A 17201-nucleotide genomic window follows, 5' to 3' on the forward strand; every position below is an offset into this window, starting at 1 on the left:
GCAAAAATGCAAGGCTGAAGATCAAGAGAGTTTCATTGTCATGTGTCCCAGACAGAACAATGACATTCTTACTTGCTGCAGCACAACAGTATATGTACACATAGTGCACTGTATAGGGAGGTTTCACGGCAGTCGGGTCACGACCCATGACCCGTACTGTTGCTAAGCTATTCCAAATGAACTGCAGGTGGGCACTTACCATTGTGTCCAGCGTAGCGGGCCCGTTAAAACCCGCTGAAATTGTCAATTTTTATGCTGTAAATAATTATGGAAATCTGGATAAGCGTGTGAGACATTTAGCCTACTTCAGAATTCCAAAAGTGAGGAGAAATTATGGTAGATAGAAACAAGAGCTGAAGGGACAACAACAGCCAGAGTGCTTGGCGAACATTGGCCGTTGGCTCACTGCATTTCATCAACAGTAAGACATTATTTGTGTTTTTTCTTGATTCCTTTGGCATCTAAAAAGTTTCGGAAGTGATAAATGTGGCTGTAATTTTTTTAAATCGCCCATGGTTCTCGTGGGTTTTTACATACAAAATGGAAACGCCTCTAAAGAAACATTTACAGCCAGATTTATCACTTCTGAGAATTCTTAGATACCAAAGGAATCAAGAAAAAACACAAATAATGCCTTACTTGATGAAATGCAGTGAGCAAATGCGATAATTCCCAATATTTTCAATGTTGACCAAGCACTTTAGCTGCTGTAGTCCCTTCTCGCTTCTCTATACCTTCATTTCGCTTCACGTTTGGAATTGTGAAGTTGGGTACATGTCTCTCACACTTACCCCGACTCCCACAATTGTTTTCAGCGCAAAAATTCAACATTTTGGCGGTTTTTAACAGGTAGGAAAGTACACGTTTCTTGCATTAATAACATATACCTGAAGTGACGGATGTCTTCAATAGAGCATGTCATTATACATTGTGAGAGCTATGAGGAAGAAGACAAATGAGTGAACGATTCAGAACAGAAAAAGTACAATTTGATTTAATAGATATTTTACAAAAGAATTCATATAAGTGCTATCAAATCCTATTGCTTTTTCTCAGGGTAACCAATTTGTTTGGAAAGATATAGGTTATTTGTAGGTAGACAAAATTGCTGGAGAAAGTCAGCGGGTGCAGCAGCATCTATGGAGCGAAGGAAATAGGCGACGTTTCGGGCCGAAACCTTTCTTCAGACTGATAGGTTATTTGTATATAAGTTATAATGTTATTTGATCCACACTCCACACCAGTTGGTAGCGGTAATGCATTAAAAAGTTGTTTGCCAACCGCCAAAAAAAACTACATAGAAGATGACGGATGTCTTCCAGTTGGATTTAGCGGCTCGGTGCGTCGAGCCCTATGACCCGGTGACCTTTCGTGCAACCCCCCTACATAGTGCACTGTATACAATATGATAAATGAGGGAGAAACAAAGAAATAAAATAATGAATGATTGGGGAGTGAAGAATGTGGAGAGAGATCTGATGAGATGGGGTGATATTAATTGTGAACGCTTTCACACCTCCAGTTTAAATTCCATTTGGAATATTTTGGAGGACCAAGAACCAAGAACATCTCCTGCAGGACTCTGACCCCGGGCCCAGGACATCACCTACCCCGGGACATTGCCCCAGCCCCCCCCTGAGGCCCGACCTTGCTGGGACCCCCATCCAAGGACAGACCAAGCCCCAACTCGGGCCCCAGGCTCCAGACCCGGGCCCTAGGACTAGGCCCCCCCGCCCGTTGCCCTGGCGACCGCCGCCGTTGCCGGGACGGAAGCGGCTGCCATGACGATGGCGGCGGCAGCGTGCGCGTCCCCGCGGCCGGGCGTGCGTGCGGGCGGTTGGACGGTGACGCTGGAGCGGCGGTGAGTGAGTCCGGGGACGGGGGGCAGTGGGGGTGGGGTAGAGGGGGCAGTGGGACTGGGGTAGAGGGGGTAGTGGGGCTGGGGTAGAGGGGGCAGTGGGGGGGGGGGGTAGAGGGGGCAGTGGGGCTGGGGTAGAGGGGGTAGTGGGGGTGGGGCTGGGGTAGAGGGGGCAGTGGGGGGGGGGGGGGTAGAGGGGGCAGTGTGGGGGGTAGGGGGGGGGCAGTGGGGGGGGGGGTAGAGAGGGGGCAGTGGGGCTGGGGTAGAGGGGGCAGTGGGGGTGGGGGTAGAGGGGGGCAGTGGGGGGGGTAGAGGGGGCAGTGGGGGTGGGGGGTAGAGGGGGCAGTGGGGGGGGGGGTAGAGGGGGCTAGGGGGCGGGGGTAGATGGGGGCAGTGGGGGGGGTAGAGGGGGGTGGGGGGGTAGAGGGGGCAGTGGGGCTGGGGGTAGAGGGGGCAGTGGGGGTGGGGTAGAGGGGGCAGTGGGGGTGGGGTAGAGGGGGCAGTGGGGGTGGGGTAGAGGGGGCAGTGGGGGGGGGGAGGGGGAGGGGGCAGTGGGGGGTGGGTAGAGAGGGGGCAGTGGGGGGTGGTGGGGGTAGGGAGAGGGGGCAGTGGGGGTGGGGGTAGAGGGGGCAGTGGGGGGGGGGGGGGGGCAGGGGGGGGGGGGGGGGGGGGGAGGGGGGGGCAGTGGGGGGTGGGGTTAGAGGGGGCAGTGGGGGGGGTGGGGTAGAGGTAGGGGGGCAGTGGGGGGGGGGGGTAGAGGGGGGGGCAGGGGGGGGGGGGGTAGAGGGGGCAGTGGGGGGGGGGGGGGGGGGCAGTGGGGGGGGGGGGGGGTAGAGGGGGGGCAGTGGGGGGTGGGGGTAGAGGGGGCAGTGGGGGGGGGGGGTAGAGGGGGCAGTGGGGGGGGGGGGGTTTAGAGGGGGCAGTGGGGGGGGGGGTAGGGGGGGCAGTGGGGGGGGGGTAGAGGGGGCAGTGGGGCTGGGGTAGAGGGGGCAGTGGGGGGGGGGGTAGAGGGGGCAGTGGGGGGGGGGGTGGGTAGAGGGGCAGTGGGGGGGGTAGAGGGGGCAGTAGGGGGGGTGGGGGGGGGGGTAGGGGGGGGCAGTGGGGGGGGTGGGGTAGAGGGGGCAGTGGGGGGGTGGGTAGAGGGGGCAGTGGGGGGGGGGTAGTGGGGCAGTGGGGTGGGGGTAGAGGGGGCAGTGGGGGGGGGGGTAGAGGGGGCAGTGGGGGGGGGGGTAGAGGGGTGTGGGGGGGGGGGGTGGGGGGCAGTGGGGGGGGTGGGGGTAGAGGGGGCAGTGGGGGGGGGGTAGAGGGGGGGCAGTGGGGGGGGGGGTAGAGGGGGCAGGGGGGTGGGGTAGAGGGGGGCAGTGGGGGTGGGGTAGTGGGGGGCAGGGGGGGGGGGGTTAGAGGGGGCAGTGGGGGGGGGGGGGTAGAGGGGGCAGTGGGGGTGGGGGGGGGGGTAGGTAGGGGGGGGCAGAGGGGGCAGTGGGGGGGGGGTAGAGGGGGCAGTGGGGGGGGGGGTTTAGAGGGGGCCGTGGGGGGGGGGGGTAGAGGGGGGGGGGGGGGGGGGGGGGGGGGGGGCAGTGGGGGGGTGGGGGGGGGGGGGGGGGGGGGTAGAGGGGGCAGTGGGGGGGGGTAGAGGGGGGGCAGGGGGGGGGGGGTAGAGGGGGCAGTGGGGGGGGTAGAGGGGGCAGAGGGGGGGGGGGGTAGGGGGGGCAGTGGGGGGGGGGGGTAGAGGGGGGCAGTGGGGGGGGGGGGGGTAGAGGGGGCAGTGGGGGGGGGGGGGGGGGTAGAGGGGGCAGTGGGGGGGAGGGGGGTAGAGGGGGGCAGTGGGGGGGGGGTGGTAGAGGGGGCAGTGGGGGGGGGTAGAGGGGGCAGTGGGGGGGGGGTAGAGGGGGCAGTGGGGGGGGGGGGCGGGGTAGAGGGGGCAGTGGGGGGGGGGGTAGAGGGGGCAGTGGGGGTGGCGCGGGGGGGGGGGGGGGGGGGGGGGGGGGGGGGGGGGGGGGGGGGGGGGGGGGGGGGGGGGGGGGGGGGGGGGGGGGGGGGGGGGGGGGGGGTGGGGTAGAGGGGGCAGTGGGGGGGGGGGTAGAGGGGGGCAGTGGGGGGGAGGGGGGTAGAGGGGGCAGTGGGGGGTGGGGTAGAGGGGGCAGTGGGGGGGGGGGTAGATAGAGAGGGGGCAGTGGGGGGTGGGGTAGAGGGGGCAGTGGGGGGTGGGGTGGGGGGGGGGGTTAGAGGGGGGCAGTGGGGGGGGGGGGTAGAGGGGGCAGTGGGGGGGGGGGTAGAGGGGGCAGTGGGGGGTGGGGGTAGAGGGGGGGCAGTAGGGGGGGGGGGGTAGAGGGGGGTAGTAGAGGGGGCAAGTGGGGTGCAGGGGGGCAGTGGGGGTGGGGGTAGAGGGGGGCAGTGGGGCTGGGGTAGAGGGGGCAGTGGGGTGGGGGTAGAGGGGGCAGTGGGGGTAGAGGGGCAGTGGGGGGGGTGGGGTTAGAGGGGGGCAGTGGGGGTAGAGGGGGCAGTGGGGGTGGGGGTCCGTGGAGGGGGGGCAGAGGGGGCAGTGGGTAGAGGGGGGTTTAGTGGGGGGGGGTGGGGCTGGGGGGGGGTAGAGGGGGCAGTGGGGCTGGGGTAGAGGGGGGCAGTGGGGGGGGGGGTGGGGCAGAGGGGGGCAGTGAGGGGGCAGGGGTAGAGGGGGGGGCAGGGGGTGGGGGTAGAGGGGGCCAGTGGGGGGGGGTAGGGGGGGGGGGTAGGAGGGGGCAGTGGGGGGGAGGGGGGGGTAGAGGGGGCAGTGGGGGGGGTAGGAGGGGGGCAGTGGGGCTGGGGTTAGAGGGTTAGGGGGGGCAGGGGTCAGTGGGGACAGGTGGGTAGGGGCAGGGGCAGGAGGCAGGGGGTGGGAGGGATAGGGTTGAGGGGGCGAACATGGGGCATGGGGGGGAGGGGGGTTAGCGGGGGTAGAAAAGGGGCAGTGGGGCCAGGGGAGGGGGTAGAGGGGAGACAGGAGGGTAGAGGGGGACAGGGGGGGCAGGGTGGGGCTGGGGGGTAGGAGAGGGTGTGGGGGGATAGGGGTGGGCGGGGCTAGGGGGGTGTAACGGACATGCAGGGGGTAGAGGGGCAGGGGCGGATGCCAGGGGGCAAGGAAGCTGGAGTCGGGGACAGGAGGATAGAGGGAGGTAGGGATGGGGGGTGGGGGGGTTAGATGGTGGCAGGGGGGGTCGGGGCTGGGGGTTGAGGGCAGTGGGGGGGGGACAGGAGGGTAGAGGGGGCAGGGGGGGCAAGGAGGTAGGAGAGGTTGTGGGGAGTGGGGGGGGGAGAGATAGGGTTGAGGGCGTGGGGGGGGTAAAGGGGCTAGGGACAGAGCTAGGGGCGAACAGGATTTAGGGGGAAGAAGAGGATGGAGGGGAGAGGAGGGGGGGATAGAGGGAGATAGGGAGGGGGGGGGGGGGTGGAACTGGGTTAGGAGGGGTGAGGGGGTGGGGGGGGCTAGGGGACAGGGTTAGGGGGAAACATAATGTAGGGGTACAGAAGGATAGAGGGGAGGAGGGCAGTGGATGAGGGGGGGCCGGTGGCAGGGGGGCCAGGGGCAAGGGCGAAGGACAGGAGATGATGAGCCGGGGCAGGAACCAGGGTTACAGTAGGGACCAAGGGCAATGGAAGAGCAAAAGGACAGTGGTCTGCGCAGACGGTAGAGTAGGGGGCAAGGGCAGGGGTGGCAGTGAGCACAGGGAGAGGTCGAGAACCCACCCCGTCGACCATCCTTATATTGACTTAAGGTAATCAAAGATATGGAATAAAGTTGAGGTAGAAATCAGACATCTAATTAAATAGCATAATATGTTTGGAGTAGGAAACAAAGTGCTGGAGGAGCGGGTCAGGCAGCAACTGTGGTGGGAAATGGACAGACAGCATTTTCACAAGTTATGGGAGCAGAATTAGGCCATTCGGCCCATCGAGTCTACTCTGCCATTCTATCATGGCTGATCTCTGCCTCCTAATCCCATTTTCCTGCCTTCTCCCCTTAACCCTTGACACCCGTTCTAATCAAGAAATCGTCCATCTCTGCCTTAAAAATATCCACTGACTTGGCCTCCACCGCCCTCTGTGGCAATGAGTTCCACAGATTAACTACTGACTAAAGAAGTTCCTCCTCACCTCTGAAGAAGGGTCCCGATTCAAAACATTGTCTTTCCGTTTCCCTCCACAGATGCTGCCTCACCCGCTGTATTTCTCCAGCACTTTGCATTTTGAGTGTAGCGTCTTTGTACGGCTAAATGGATTCTCGGTCTTTGTTCCTCTCTTTAACCAAGCTACTTTGACAATGCTTTGTTACAGCATTATCAGCAAAGAAAATGTCTGAAGGACCCTCAAACATATCTGGACCTATTCCACCAGACCCAACGCTGTTCCCAGACTTTTACCGACGTCCGATATCAGGTGAATGATTATTCCGTTTTTTTTCCCCAGGTAAAATTGCTCCAATTTTCCACTTTAGTAGAGTTAGTTAAATCACACCACTTTGATCTGGGTGGCCGTTTTGGCCTTAAAGCAGAAGGCAGTACAAACTGGGTGGGGGGGGGGGAGGGAGGGGGAGGGGGGGGGGGGAGGGGGGGGGGGGGGGGGGGAAATATCTGGTTGTCACGCGACACAAGCTTTCTGTCATTCTATACACCAGGAAATAGTTTGTAACACAGTTAAGGAAAGGCAAGGAGTAAGAAAGAGACAACAAATAAATTCTTATGGTAGACACAAAATAAATTCTTATCTTGTCAATAAAAATAGAAAATGCTAAACGTATTCAACAGACCAGTTAATATCTATCGGGGAAGGGTCTCGACCTGAAAAGTCACCTGTTCCTTCTCTCCAGAGATGCTGTCTGACCCGCTGAGTTACTCCAGTTTTTGTGTCCATTGACAGAGAAACAGTTAACAGAGCAGGTCGATGATTAGCTGTTTATCTTGTTAAATTAGCAAATTTGCTGTAAGCGTCACAGTGTTGGACACTGTGAAGAATTTAATGGATGGGTTCTTAGTAAAAGGTTACGATCTTTTATGGGATAATGAGATACCTGTGTGTGATTACAAGGCAGACATTGGATGAAATGTGGAGTTGGATTAAATTAATCGGAGTAGTGAGGTGGCCTATTCTTTACTCCCCATTTTTTTATTGGACCTGGTTTACAATATATGTGAATCTTTTTATGGTGCATTCTTTTGTGGGTGGATCCTATTGATCTGGTTATGTAAAGTGACAGAGAAATGTCTGTACTTGGGGGTGGGGGTGGGAAGGGTATGGTGGGGGGTCTCAACTCAAAACGTCGCCAATACCTTCTCTCCATAGATGCTGCCTTACCCGCCGAGTTTCTCCATCAGTTTGTGTCTACCTCCCATCTAAGTTTATTTTCCTTCTGTTTCTGCCCGCAGCTCGGGGAAGGTTAGAAGGGAACAGCCTAAAGCTAGACTTCCTCACAGGACCACTGGCTCCGGACCCCACTTTGTACCCGTCATGCTACAGTGCCCGTCTGCCCCGGCCAGCCCCTCGTGTACGTGCGGATGCCCGGGAGATCCTCGAGAGGGGACAGAGGGGCTCTGTGGGCGTGCTGCTGCAGTTGGAAGGAGTGTCACTGCACAGGCAGCCTCCGCCAAGAAGTTAGTGGACTCTTTTACTGCTTACATCTGTGTATCCTTCAGCACCAACAAGGAACTGCAGATGCTGCTTTATAAAAATAGACATATAGAGTTGGAGCAACTCAGAATGTCAGTCAGTTGGGTCGCCAACTTCCTCACTCCCAAATAAGGGACAAAAGGTTAAAATAAAGGACAAATTCCTGACGGCAATTCCTTAACCGACTCGGCCGTGGCTGGGTGAATGATGAGTTGGCCCGGGTGCTGGACTGCACACAAAGCCCAGCCGGCGGGCCAGTTGAAGTCCGGCACCCCATCCAACTCGTGAACCGATGATCGGCCATGAGAAGGAGGGGTGGTGGTGGTGTCAGTCACAAAGGGCGGACAGCTGGCCGGGCTGCCGACCGACGGGGTCACGGGCGAGGCGCTGCTGCTGCTGCACTCCATGGGCTGCACTACGTCAGGACGGGTGAGGCGGGGCCGGTCGCGGCACTCCCACCCGACAGTCCCCTCGACCCGAGTAGTAGCACTCAAATACGGGACAAGGGCGGTCCCGTACGGGACAAACCAATTTAGCCCAATATACGGGATGTCCCAGCTAATACGGGACAGTTGGCAATCCTATCAGTCAGCATCTCTGGAGAACATGGATAGTTGATGTTTTGGGTCGGTGCTTATCCTCAGGGTCCTGAGCAGAAACTATAATTGTTCTCCAGAGATGTTTCCTGACCCTCTGAGTTACTCCAACTCTTTGTGTATCCATTAGTGTTGGGTCTGCAATTTCTTGTGCTGAACAGCCTTATTGCTATAGTGGGATATCTCCATTAATGAAAAAACATATTAAAAAACACAGTAATTAAAATAAATAAATAAAACAGCTTTTGATGATGGGACGGCAACTGTATGTGTTTGGCTATTGCTTGGTGATTTGGTGATCTATCCCAGACACCTGGCGGTTCATCTGTGCCTCCCAATTTATAGAACAGGAACAGGCCCTTCAGCCCACAGTATCTGTGCCAAACATGACGCCAAGACCATCTCCTATCAGCCTTCATTCCCCGCATATCCATGTGCTTATCAAAACATCTCTTCTGCCATATTATGGAAATGTTTACAGAAATCCCAGTGATGGTTAGATGACTTCAGTCAATTAGTTCTGTAAAAAAATCTCTCGGCTCACTAGAGATGTTTTATTCCAATTGCATGGACCAGTATTAGGACAGGAACAGAACGTTCGGCCCACAATGTCCACACTGAACACGAAGCCAAGTAAAATGAACCTCCTCCAAATGAGAGGAAATCAAATCCTGAGGATTGGAAGGGCCACCTGGCTCGAAGGGCCGAATGGCCTCCTGCACCTATTTTCTAAGTTTCTATGATTGCCCTCCATTAGTGCCCAAACCACTGCCACGAGGCTCACCGGACTATAATCTCCTGGATTTAAGAAGGATTTTGTTTCTTGCTAGAGAAGGAGCCCAGGGACCACGAGAAGGAGAACGTGCGGCGAATGCGGGAGATCCAGAAAAAATGCAGAGAGAAGGACCAGGAGCGTGAACAGAGCGGCCCCAAACCGGTGAAAGCGTTGTGGAAATCCCACAAGTATGAATCCGTTCCATCAAAAGTGATGGCTCGCTTACAGGTAAAGGCCCGGCCTAGGTGTGAGAGAAGCTCCTGGCAGGCAGGGGAGTAGTGGGAGGCTCCTGAATGAATAGTGAGATGGATAAACTTGCACAAAGCAGAACAGAGTAAATGACTTGTGTGTGGGCTCCGTATGAAGTCAAGTCTCTCTCGAAAGCATCCAGAGAACTGGCCTCCACCTCCCTCTGAGATAGTCTTGGAGATAAAACTTGGAAACCTGTCTTTCAGCCCATCGAGTCCAGGCCGACCATCGATCCACCATTCACACTAGTTCTATGTTATCCCACTTTTGGGTCTCGCTTTTGGCACTCAGCCATGATCATATTGAATGGCGGTGCAGGCTCGAAGGGCCGAATGGCCTACTCCTGCACCAAACTTCTATGTTTCTATGTTTTGCATCCACACCCTACACACTAGAGGGCAATATACGGAAGCCAATTAATCTGTAAAGCTGCAAGTCTTTGGGATGAAACCCCAAAGGGAACGTGCAATCGCCACACAGACAACGTCCGAGGTCAGGATCAAACCCGGGTCTGTGGCATCGTGAGGCAGCATCTCTACCAGCTGTGCCACTGTGCCACCCTGAAAGTGTACCACTTTGATAGCAAAGAAGTGCCAATCATGACATGCCAGGAGCACTCTACTCTCAAGAGAGAGCTAGATTGTATCTGGTCAAAGACAGTCACAGTGAGCCTGTAACCAGGTTGCAGACTTGCAGACTTTCCCAAATGCTGACTGATTCCTTTTCTGTCTTTTATGTCATTTCCATGCCAAGGGACGACAGATGGCACAATGGGCTAAGTGTTCGGCTGGCGACCGGAAGGTAGCCGGTTCGAATCCCGCTTGGAGTGCATACTGTCGTTGTGTCCTTGTGGCAAGACACTTCACCCACCTTTGCCTGTGTGTAAATGTAATGCAATTATGTGAAGCACTTTGGGGTCAATGCAAGTTGACTAAAAATGTGTTATATAAATAAGATTATTATTATTATTATTTCTCCTCAGGACAACACATCCCCCAAGCCTTTGGATAATCAGCACTACCTTAAAGCTCACTCGCGATGTGGGACTGGGGTCGGTCCCAAGAGATCCACATCCCCGAGCCCAACAAAAGCAGAGGCGTGTGTCGAGGCTCCAGAGGATTCTATCGCAAATGTGAGTGAAATATTGGACAGAACTCACAAAGTATTTAAACGTAGGTAGACAGAAATGCTGGAGAAACTCAGCGGGTGAGGCAGCATCTATCTATGGAGCGAAACGTCACCTATTCCTTCACTCCATAGATGCTGCCTCACCTGCTGAGTTTCTCCAGCATTTCTGTCTATCTTTGATTTTTCCAGCATCTGCAGTTCCTTCTTAAACATTAAGTATTTAAACATGGTTACACAAAAAAGCTGGAGAAACTCAGCGGGTGCAGCAGCATTTATGGAGCGAAGGAAATAGGCAACGTTTCGGGCCGAAACCCTTCTTGAGACTCATTTAAACATGACTGTTTCATGCTTCGTTTAGTTTAGTTCAGAGATACAGCACAGAAACAGCCCCTCGTCCCATTGAGCCCACAATCACCTGTTCACACTAGTTCCAAATTATCCCAATTTTCCATCCACTCCATACACACTAGGGGCTATTGACAGAGAGCAAATTAACCTGCATGTCTTAGGGATGTGGATGTGTGAGGAAACCTACTCGGCCACAGGGAGAATGTGCATACTCCACACAGACAGCATCCGAGGTCAGGATTGAACTTACGCCCTGGCACTGTGAGGCAGCAGCTCTACCAGCTGCGCCACTGTGCTGCCCAAATGATCAAACTGAAGCGTTACTCAATCCAAGAACAATATTACCAACTTGCAAACTCATTGCCCTGGGAAAGTGTCTGGGAAAGACTTTTGTGGGAATGTCTTGATAATCATAGAGCATAGAACAGTACAGTACAGGAACAGGCCCTTCAGCCCACAATGTCTGTGCCGAACATGATCTCAAGACCACGTATATTCCTGCACATAATCCATATCCCTTCATTCCCTGCATATCCATGTGCCTATCTAAATTCTCTTAATTGCCAGGTACCCTTCACCATGCACATCTTTACACTTTGCCCCCTCACCTTGAAACTATGCCTTAAACCTCTGATATAACCTGTCTGTAAATTTGCTGTTAATGCAACTAATGAAAGTGAATTTTGTTTCCTGGTGATAATTACTAACTTGCTTGTTTTTTTAATTGCAGGCTCAAGTCACAGGCGTTGCCATAGATTTCATCAGGCACAACGCCCAGAATGCAAGGAAAATGCCAGTACGACGCTCCAAATCTCTGCAGTCCCTGACAGACGTGCTGGACAGGAAAGAGAAAGAACAGCAGGACTACATCAGCCAGAATAAAGGACAGCTACCGCAGTAGTAAGGAATGCATTATTCATCAATCCTTTTCCTTCACCTCTTCCGCTGCAATTGGGTGCTATTGGTAGCTTTTATCTCAGAAATTATCCCAGCCTCACTCACCGTAACCTCCTACTCAATCCCCGACACAACCTTCCACATATCCCCATACAGCGCCAGAGACCTAGGTTCAATCCTGTCTGTACGGAGCTTGTACGTTCTCCCCTTGACCTGTGTGGGTTTTCTCCGGGAGCTCCGGTTTCCTCCCACACTCCAAAGACATACAGGTTTGTAGGTTAATTGTCTTGGGAAAATTGTACATTGTCCCTAGTGTGTGTTGGATAATGTTAGTGTGCGGGGATCACTGGTCGGCACGGACTCGATGGGCCGAAGGGGCTGTTACTGTACTGTGTCTCTAAACTAAACTAACCAAAGATGCCGTGCTCTGCTCTGCCTTGAACGGTCTTGCATTTGATCATCCCTGCTTCTGGCGATTCCTTTACATCTTTTCCAGAGCTAAATTTGGCGTTTGCTACCCTGTGAGATCGACCAATGTTGAATCACACATGCCGAGGCCGACCACGACTGTCCATGACCTCAGGTGGTGAACCCAGAGTCTTTCACCTGTGGCCCTTTGCCCTCTCACCTGTGTCAAGTACGACACAGTACAGCACAGGAATAGGCTCTTCAGCCCACAATGTCTGTGCTGGACATGATGCCAGAATAAACTCTTCTCTCCTCCACAAGATGCATATCCCTCCATTCCCTGCATATCCACCATCATATCCAAAAGCCTCTTAAATGCCACTATTGATTCTGCCCCCACCACTGCCTTGCCAGTGCATTCCAGGCATCCACCACCTTCTGTGTAAAAACAAAACTTCCCTGCACATCTCCTTTAAACACTGCATCTCTCACCTTAAAGCTAAGCTCTCTGGTCTATGACATTTCCATCCTGGGAAAAATGTTCTGTCTGCTTACCCTATATATATATATATATATATACGCCTCTCAAATGTTATAAACTTCTATCAGGTCTCCCCTCAACCTCTAACGTTACAGAGAAAACAATCTAAGTTTGTCTAAGTAGCTAATACACCCTTCCACCATCACCTCAGCATTGAAATCAACTTATACTGAAGGGTTTCCAAACTTGACCATCTTACAGTCAGGAAGTTTTTACAACTCAGCTTTGGATTCCCTCACTCACCCACAATTAGCTGCTGATTAATCTTGTTCACTCCATTTGCAATAATGATGGTTACATACCTCGGTCTTTTAGCAAGGTTTCTAAGTTTGAAAAGTGGAACACGTACAAGGCATGTCCTTTGTTCCAGAGTGACATTGTCAAATTGAATGTTATTTGCTTTTCTTCCTTTAATTAAAAACTATATTTTCCTTTTTTTCTTCTCTCAGAACATTCAATAAACTTATCGAATAGTGAAAGGCTTGGATAGAGAGGATGTGGAGAGAATGTTTCCACTAGTGAGGGAGTCTAGAGTCTAGAGGCCGTAACCTCAGAATTAAAGGACGTTGCTTTAGGAAGGAGATGAGGAGGAATTTCTTTTATCAGAGGGGGGTGAATCTGTGGAATTCTTAGCCAAGTCAATTGATATTTTTAAGGCAAAGATAGATAGATTCTTGATTAGTACGGGTGTCAGGGGTTATGGGGAAAAGGCAGGAGAATGGGGTTAGGAGGGAGAGATAGTCAGCCATGATTGAATGGCGGAGTAGACTTGATGGGCTGAATGGCCTAATTCTGCTCCTATCACTTATGGCCTCTCATAAATCCTCTCCGTGTTTCCAGTTTAATTGAACGGCGGAATCAATGGAGGAAAGATGCGGAAGAGCGGCTGAAAAATATCCCTGACCCCAGCATGCCTCCAGGTCACACCAGGATGCCAGAGAATGAAAGACTGGAAACACTCAGTTCCCTCCAACAAAGTAAGTTTCTGTGCTCTCCCTGCTGTAGAGGATAACATCTCTAGGATGACCCGAAACGTCACCTATTCATTTTATCCAGAGATGCTGTCTGACCCGCTGAGTTACTCCAGCACTCTGTGTCTATCCTCTTATGAATTATTGACAGGGTAACAGTTTGTGGATAACACTTGCTCCTGTACCAACTCTACATTTGGGTTAAACAAGCATTTCAGTCCAGCTCGCCCCATGCACCGTGTACAGATCATGCTCGGACAAAGCAGTGCCTAGTGATTGCAAGTTTTAAACAAATAAGTACAGCCATTTTGCATTTCAAAAAGCAAGAGCTGCAGATGCTGGAAGTCTCAATTAGAAGCAGAACATGGTGATAATATATGGTAGACAAAAGTGCTGGAGAAACTCAGCGGGTGCGGCAGCATCTATGGAGCGAGTTTCATAGATGGACCTCCGCTCCGTAGATGCTGCTGCACCCGCTGAGTTTCTCCAGCATTTTTGTCTACCTTTGATTTTCCAGCATCTGCAGTTCCTTAACCATATAACCATATAACAATTACAGCACGGAAACAGGCCATCTCGGCCCTACAAGTCCATGCCGAACAAATTTTTTTCCCCTTAGTCCCACCTGCCTGCACTCGTACCATAACCCTCCATTCCCTTCTCATCCATATGCCTATCCAATTTATTTTTAAATGATACCAATGAACCTGCCTCCACCACTTCCACTGGAAGCTCATTCCACACCGCCACCACTCTCTGCGTAAAGAAGTTCCCCCTCATATTACCCCTAAACTTCTGTCCCTTAATTCTGAAGTAATGTCCTCTTGTTTGAACATGGTGATAATATGCAGCAGGTCAGGCAGTATCAATGGAGAAAACAGACAATATTTTGGGTTAATGACATTTCATCAGAGCCCGTGAACTATTCAAGGTACATGGGTGATGCAAGTTGAGTGTTTAAAGTATTTATGTTTTAATTAACTTGAACTACCTGCTCACCTTGTTTAATCTGCTTCCTGCCAACCCCTAGCCCAAAAGCAGCTGATCAAGCAACTGCTGATGTTTCCTGTGCGAGTGGATACGATTGGCATGCAGAATAGACGAGCTGACCTGGAGAAGAAACTGGCAGAGATCGAAGAGGCCATTAAAATCTTCTCTCGGCCCAAAGTTTTCATCAAAGTTAATGTCTGAGCAGCTCAGAAAGGTAAAATTCAGGTTGCAGCAACATTTCTGTTTCTGGTTATTGCTTGGAATAATGGTTGTGATGTGAAAGGCTTGGTTGTGATGTGAATGGGGAGAAGAGAGTTGAGGTGTATGAAAACAAATTTGAATCAGTTACCAAATACACAGGATACGATGTTAAAAAATCCAAAGTGCCAAATATCAACTTGCTCCCGGTGGTACACGATACAAGATACATTTATTTGTCACATGCGCCAGTTGGCACAGTGAAATGAGATAACCATACAGCCATACAATAAAAATAAAGAACACAACACAGAGAGTGGTGAATCTGTGGAATTCTCTGCCACAGAGGGTAGTTGATGCCAGTTCATTGGCTATATTTAAGAGGGAGTTTAGATGTGGCCTTGTGGCTAAGGGGATCAGGGGGTATGGAGAGAAGGCAGGTACGGGATACTGAGTTGGATGATCAGCCATACATGATCATATTGAATGGCGGTGCCAGGCTCGAAGGGCCGAAATGGCCTACTCCTGCACCTAATTTCTATGTTTCTATAGTTAAACACAAAATTCTTAAGGGGTTGGACAGGCTAGATGCAGGAAGATTGTTCCCGATGTTGGGGAAGTCCAGAACAAGGGGTCACAGTTTAAGGATAAGGGGGAAATCTTTTAGGACCGAGATGAGGAAAACCTTTTTCACACAGAGAGTGGTGGATCTCTGGAATTCTCTGCCGCAGAAGGTAGTTGAGGCCAGTTCATTGGCTATATTTAAGAGGGAGTTAGATGTAGCCCTTGTGACTAAAGGGATCAGGGGGGTATGGATAGAAGGCAGGAACAGGATACTGAGTTGGATGATCAGCCATGATCATATTGAATGGCGGTGCAGGCTCAAAGGGCCGAATGGTCTACTCCTGCACCTATTTTCTATGTTTCTATGTAAACATAAAACATCCCCACACAGCTGAATCAAAGTTTCCCACTGTGAGGGAAGGCACCAAAGTCAGTCTCTTACTCTAATGTTCCCCAATGTTCACTCGTGGTCGGGGCCTCCCCGAGCCCTCCGAAGTCGCCGCTACGGGCGGCCCGATGTTCAGGCCCGGTGATGGGAGACTTATGCACTCACCTATGCTCCTCCGATGTTGAGAAAGGCTAGGCAGACACGTCATTGTGATTATCAAGTGGGCACCTTTTCACTGGTGCAGCGAGCAGATCTGCTTCCTCACAACAGCAGCGACCTGGGATTGATCCTGATCCCAATCCCGAGTGTCGTGGAGTTTACATGATCTTCCTGTGACTGTGTGGATTTCTTCCGGTGCTCCGGTTTCCTCCCACTTCACGAAGACACAAAGAAGATTTGTAAGTTAATTGGCTTGTGTAAACTACCCCTAGAGTTGTTGCAAAAGTGGAATTGTTGTGAATGGGTGATCGATGGTCGGTGTGGATTTGCTGGGCCGATGGTCCTGTTTCTATGCAGTATCAATCATATTAAATGTAGGGTTTAAGAGGGAACTGCAGATGCTGGAGAATCGAAGGTTACACAAAAAAGCTGGAGAAACTCAGCGGGTGCAGCAGAATCTATGGAGCGAAGGAAATAGGCAACGTTTCGGGCCGAAACCCTTCTTCAGACTGGGCATATTAAATGTAGGTGCTGGCTCGAAGGGCCAAATGGCCTATTCCTGCACCTATTTTTCTATGTTTCTAATTTTCGTAGAAAATTAGAAACATAGAAAAATAGGTGCAGGAATAGGAAATTTAAAGTAATTTCGTAATTCTACAAAAATTACCTTTTGAAAACTAGTGATGTTGTTCACCTCGGAATTAAATTTAGTTTATGGAAAATTAAACCTATTTTGTAGCCAAATGAATCATTTGAATCCTCTGAATTATAGTTTTGTTCTTGTTCCTTTACATTGCAGGCTTTTAAACAGAGACATTTCTGGACTGCCGGAAACAAGTTGGAGCTACGGCACACTTTGCTTTCTGAGTCTGTTGGTAATGTTTCTCACAGATCTGTAAATAAACTGACAGAATATTTTTTTATTGTAATTAAATGTTCATTTTGTGATTCCAATGTTATTAAATTGATCAATTTTTGAAACAACATGTTTTTGTTCTTTGAGACCTATAATAAGAGAAATGTTTGGATCGTCAAAACTTCCAAGGAGTGGAGAGAATTTTTACCTTGTTTATGTGGCATTCACAGACCATCCTCCTTTCCTTGCAGCCCCCTGACTCAATATCAAATTTCCCAACCTCCGATAACTTGCATTCTTTGCCTATATCAAAACTGTGTGCGGCATGGTGGCGCAGTGGTAGAGTTGCTGTCTTACAGCGCCAGAGACACGGGTTTGATCCCGACTACGGGTGCTGTCTGTACGGAGTTTATATTTTCTCCCCGTGACCTGCGTGGGTTTTCTCCGGGTGTTCTGGTTTCCTCCCACATCCCAAAGATGTACAGGGTTGTAGGTTAATTGGCTTGGCAGAAATGTAAATTGTCCGGTAGAATAGTGTCAATGTGCGGGGATCGCTGGTCAGCGTGGACTCGGTCGGCCGAAGGGCCTGTTTCCACGCTGTATCCCTAAACTAAACTGGTCACTTTTTGCTACAA

General features: G+C 52.2%; 1 protein-coding gene across 2 annotated transcripts; it reads left to right on the forward strand.

The window, feature by feature from the left end:
• The first annotated feature begins 1743 nt into the window (after positions 1-1743).
• enkd1 (enkurin domain containing 1) lies at positions 1744-16690 on the forward strand. Of its 2 annotated transcripts, none has more exons than XM_055662398.1 (9): positions 1744-1861; positions 6170-6271; positions 7258-7482; positions 8925-9097; positions 10101-10250; positions 11325-11494; positions 13281-13417; positions 14442-14615; positions 16510-16690. In XM_055662398.1, the coding sequence occupies exons 2-8, from the start codon at positions 6187-6189 to the stop codon at positions 14600-14602; spliced, it is 1101 nt and encodes a 366-aa protein (XP_055518373.1). In that variant the 5' UTR covers positions 1744-1861; positions 6170-6186; the 3' UTR covers positions 14603-14615; positions 16510-16690. The 2 variants fall into 2 exon arrangements, with proteins under 2 accessions (XP_055518373.1, XP_055518374.1); XM_055662399.1 differs by lacking the exon at positions 1744-1861 and adding an exon at positions 5467-5610.
• Positions 16691-17201: the final 511 nt, after the last annotated feature.

Source organism: Leucoraja erinacea, chromosome 35 (assembly GCF_028641065.1).
Source record: "Leucoraja erinacea ecotype New England chromosome 35, Leri_hhj_1, whole genome shotgun sequence".
NCBI classification, from domain to species: domain Eukaryota; kingdom Metazoa; phylum Chordata; class Chondrichthyes; order Rajiformes; family Rajidae; genus Leucoraja; species Leucoraja erinaceus.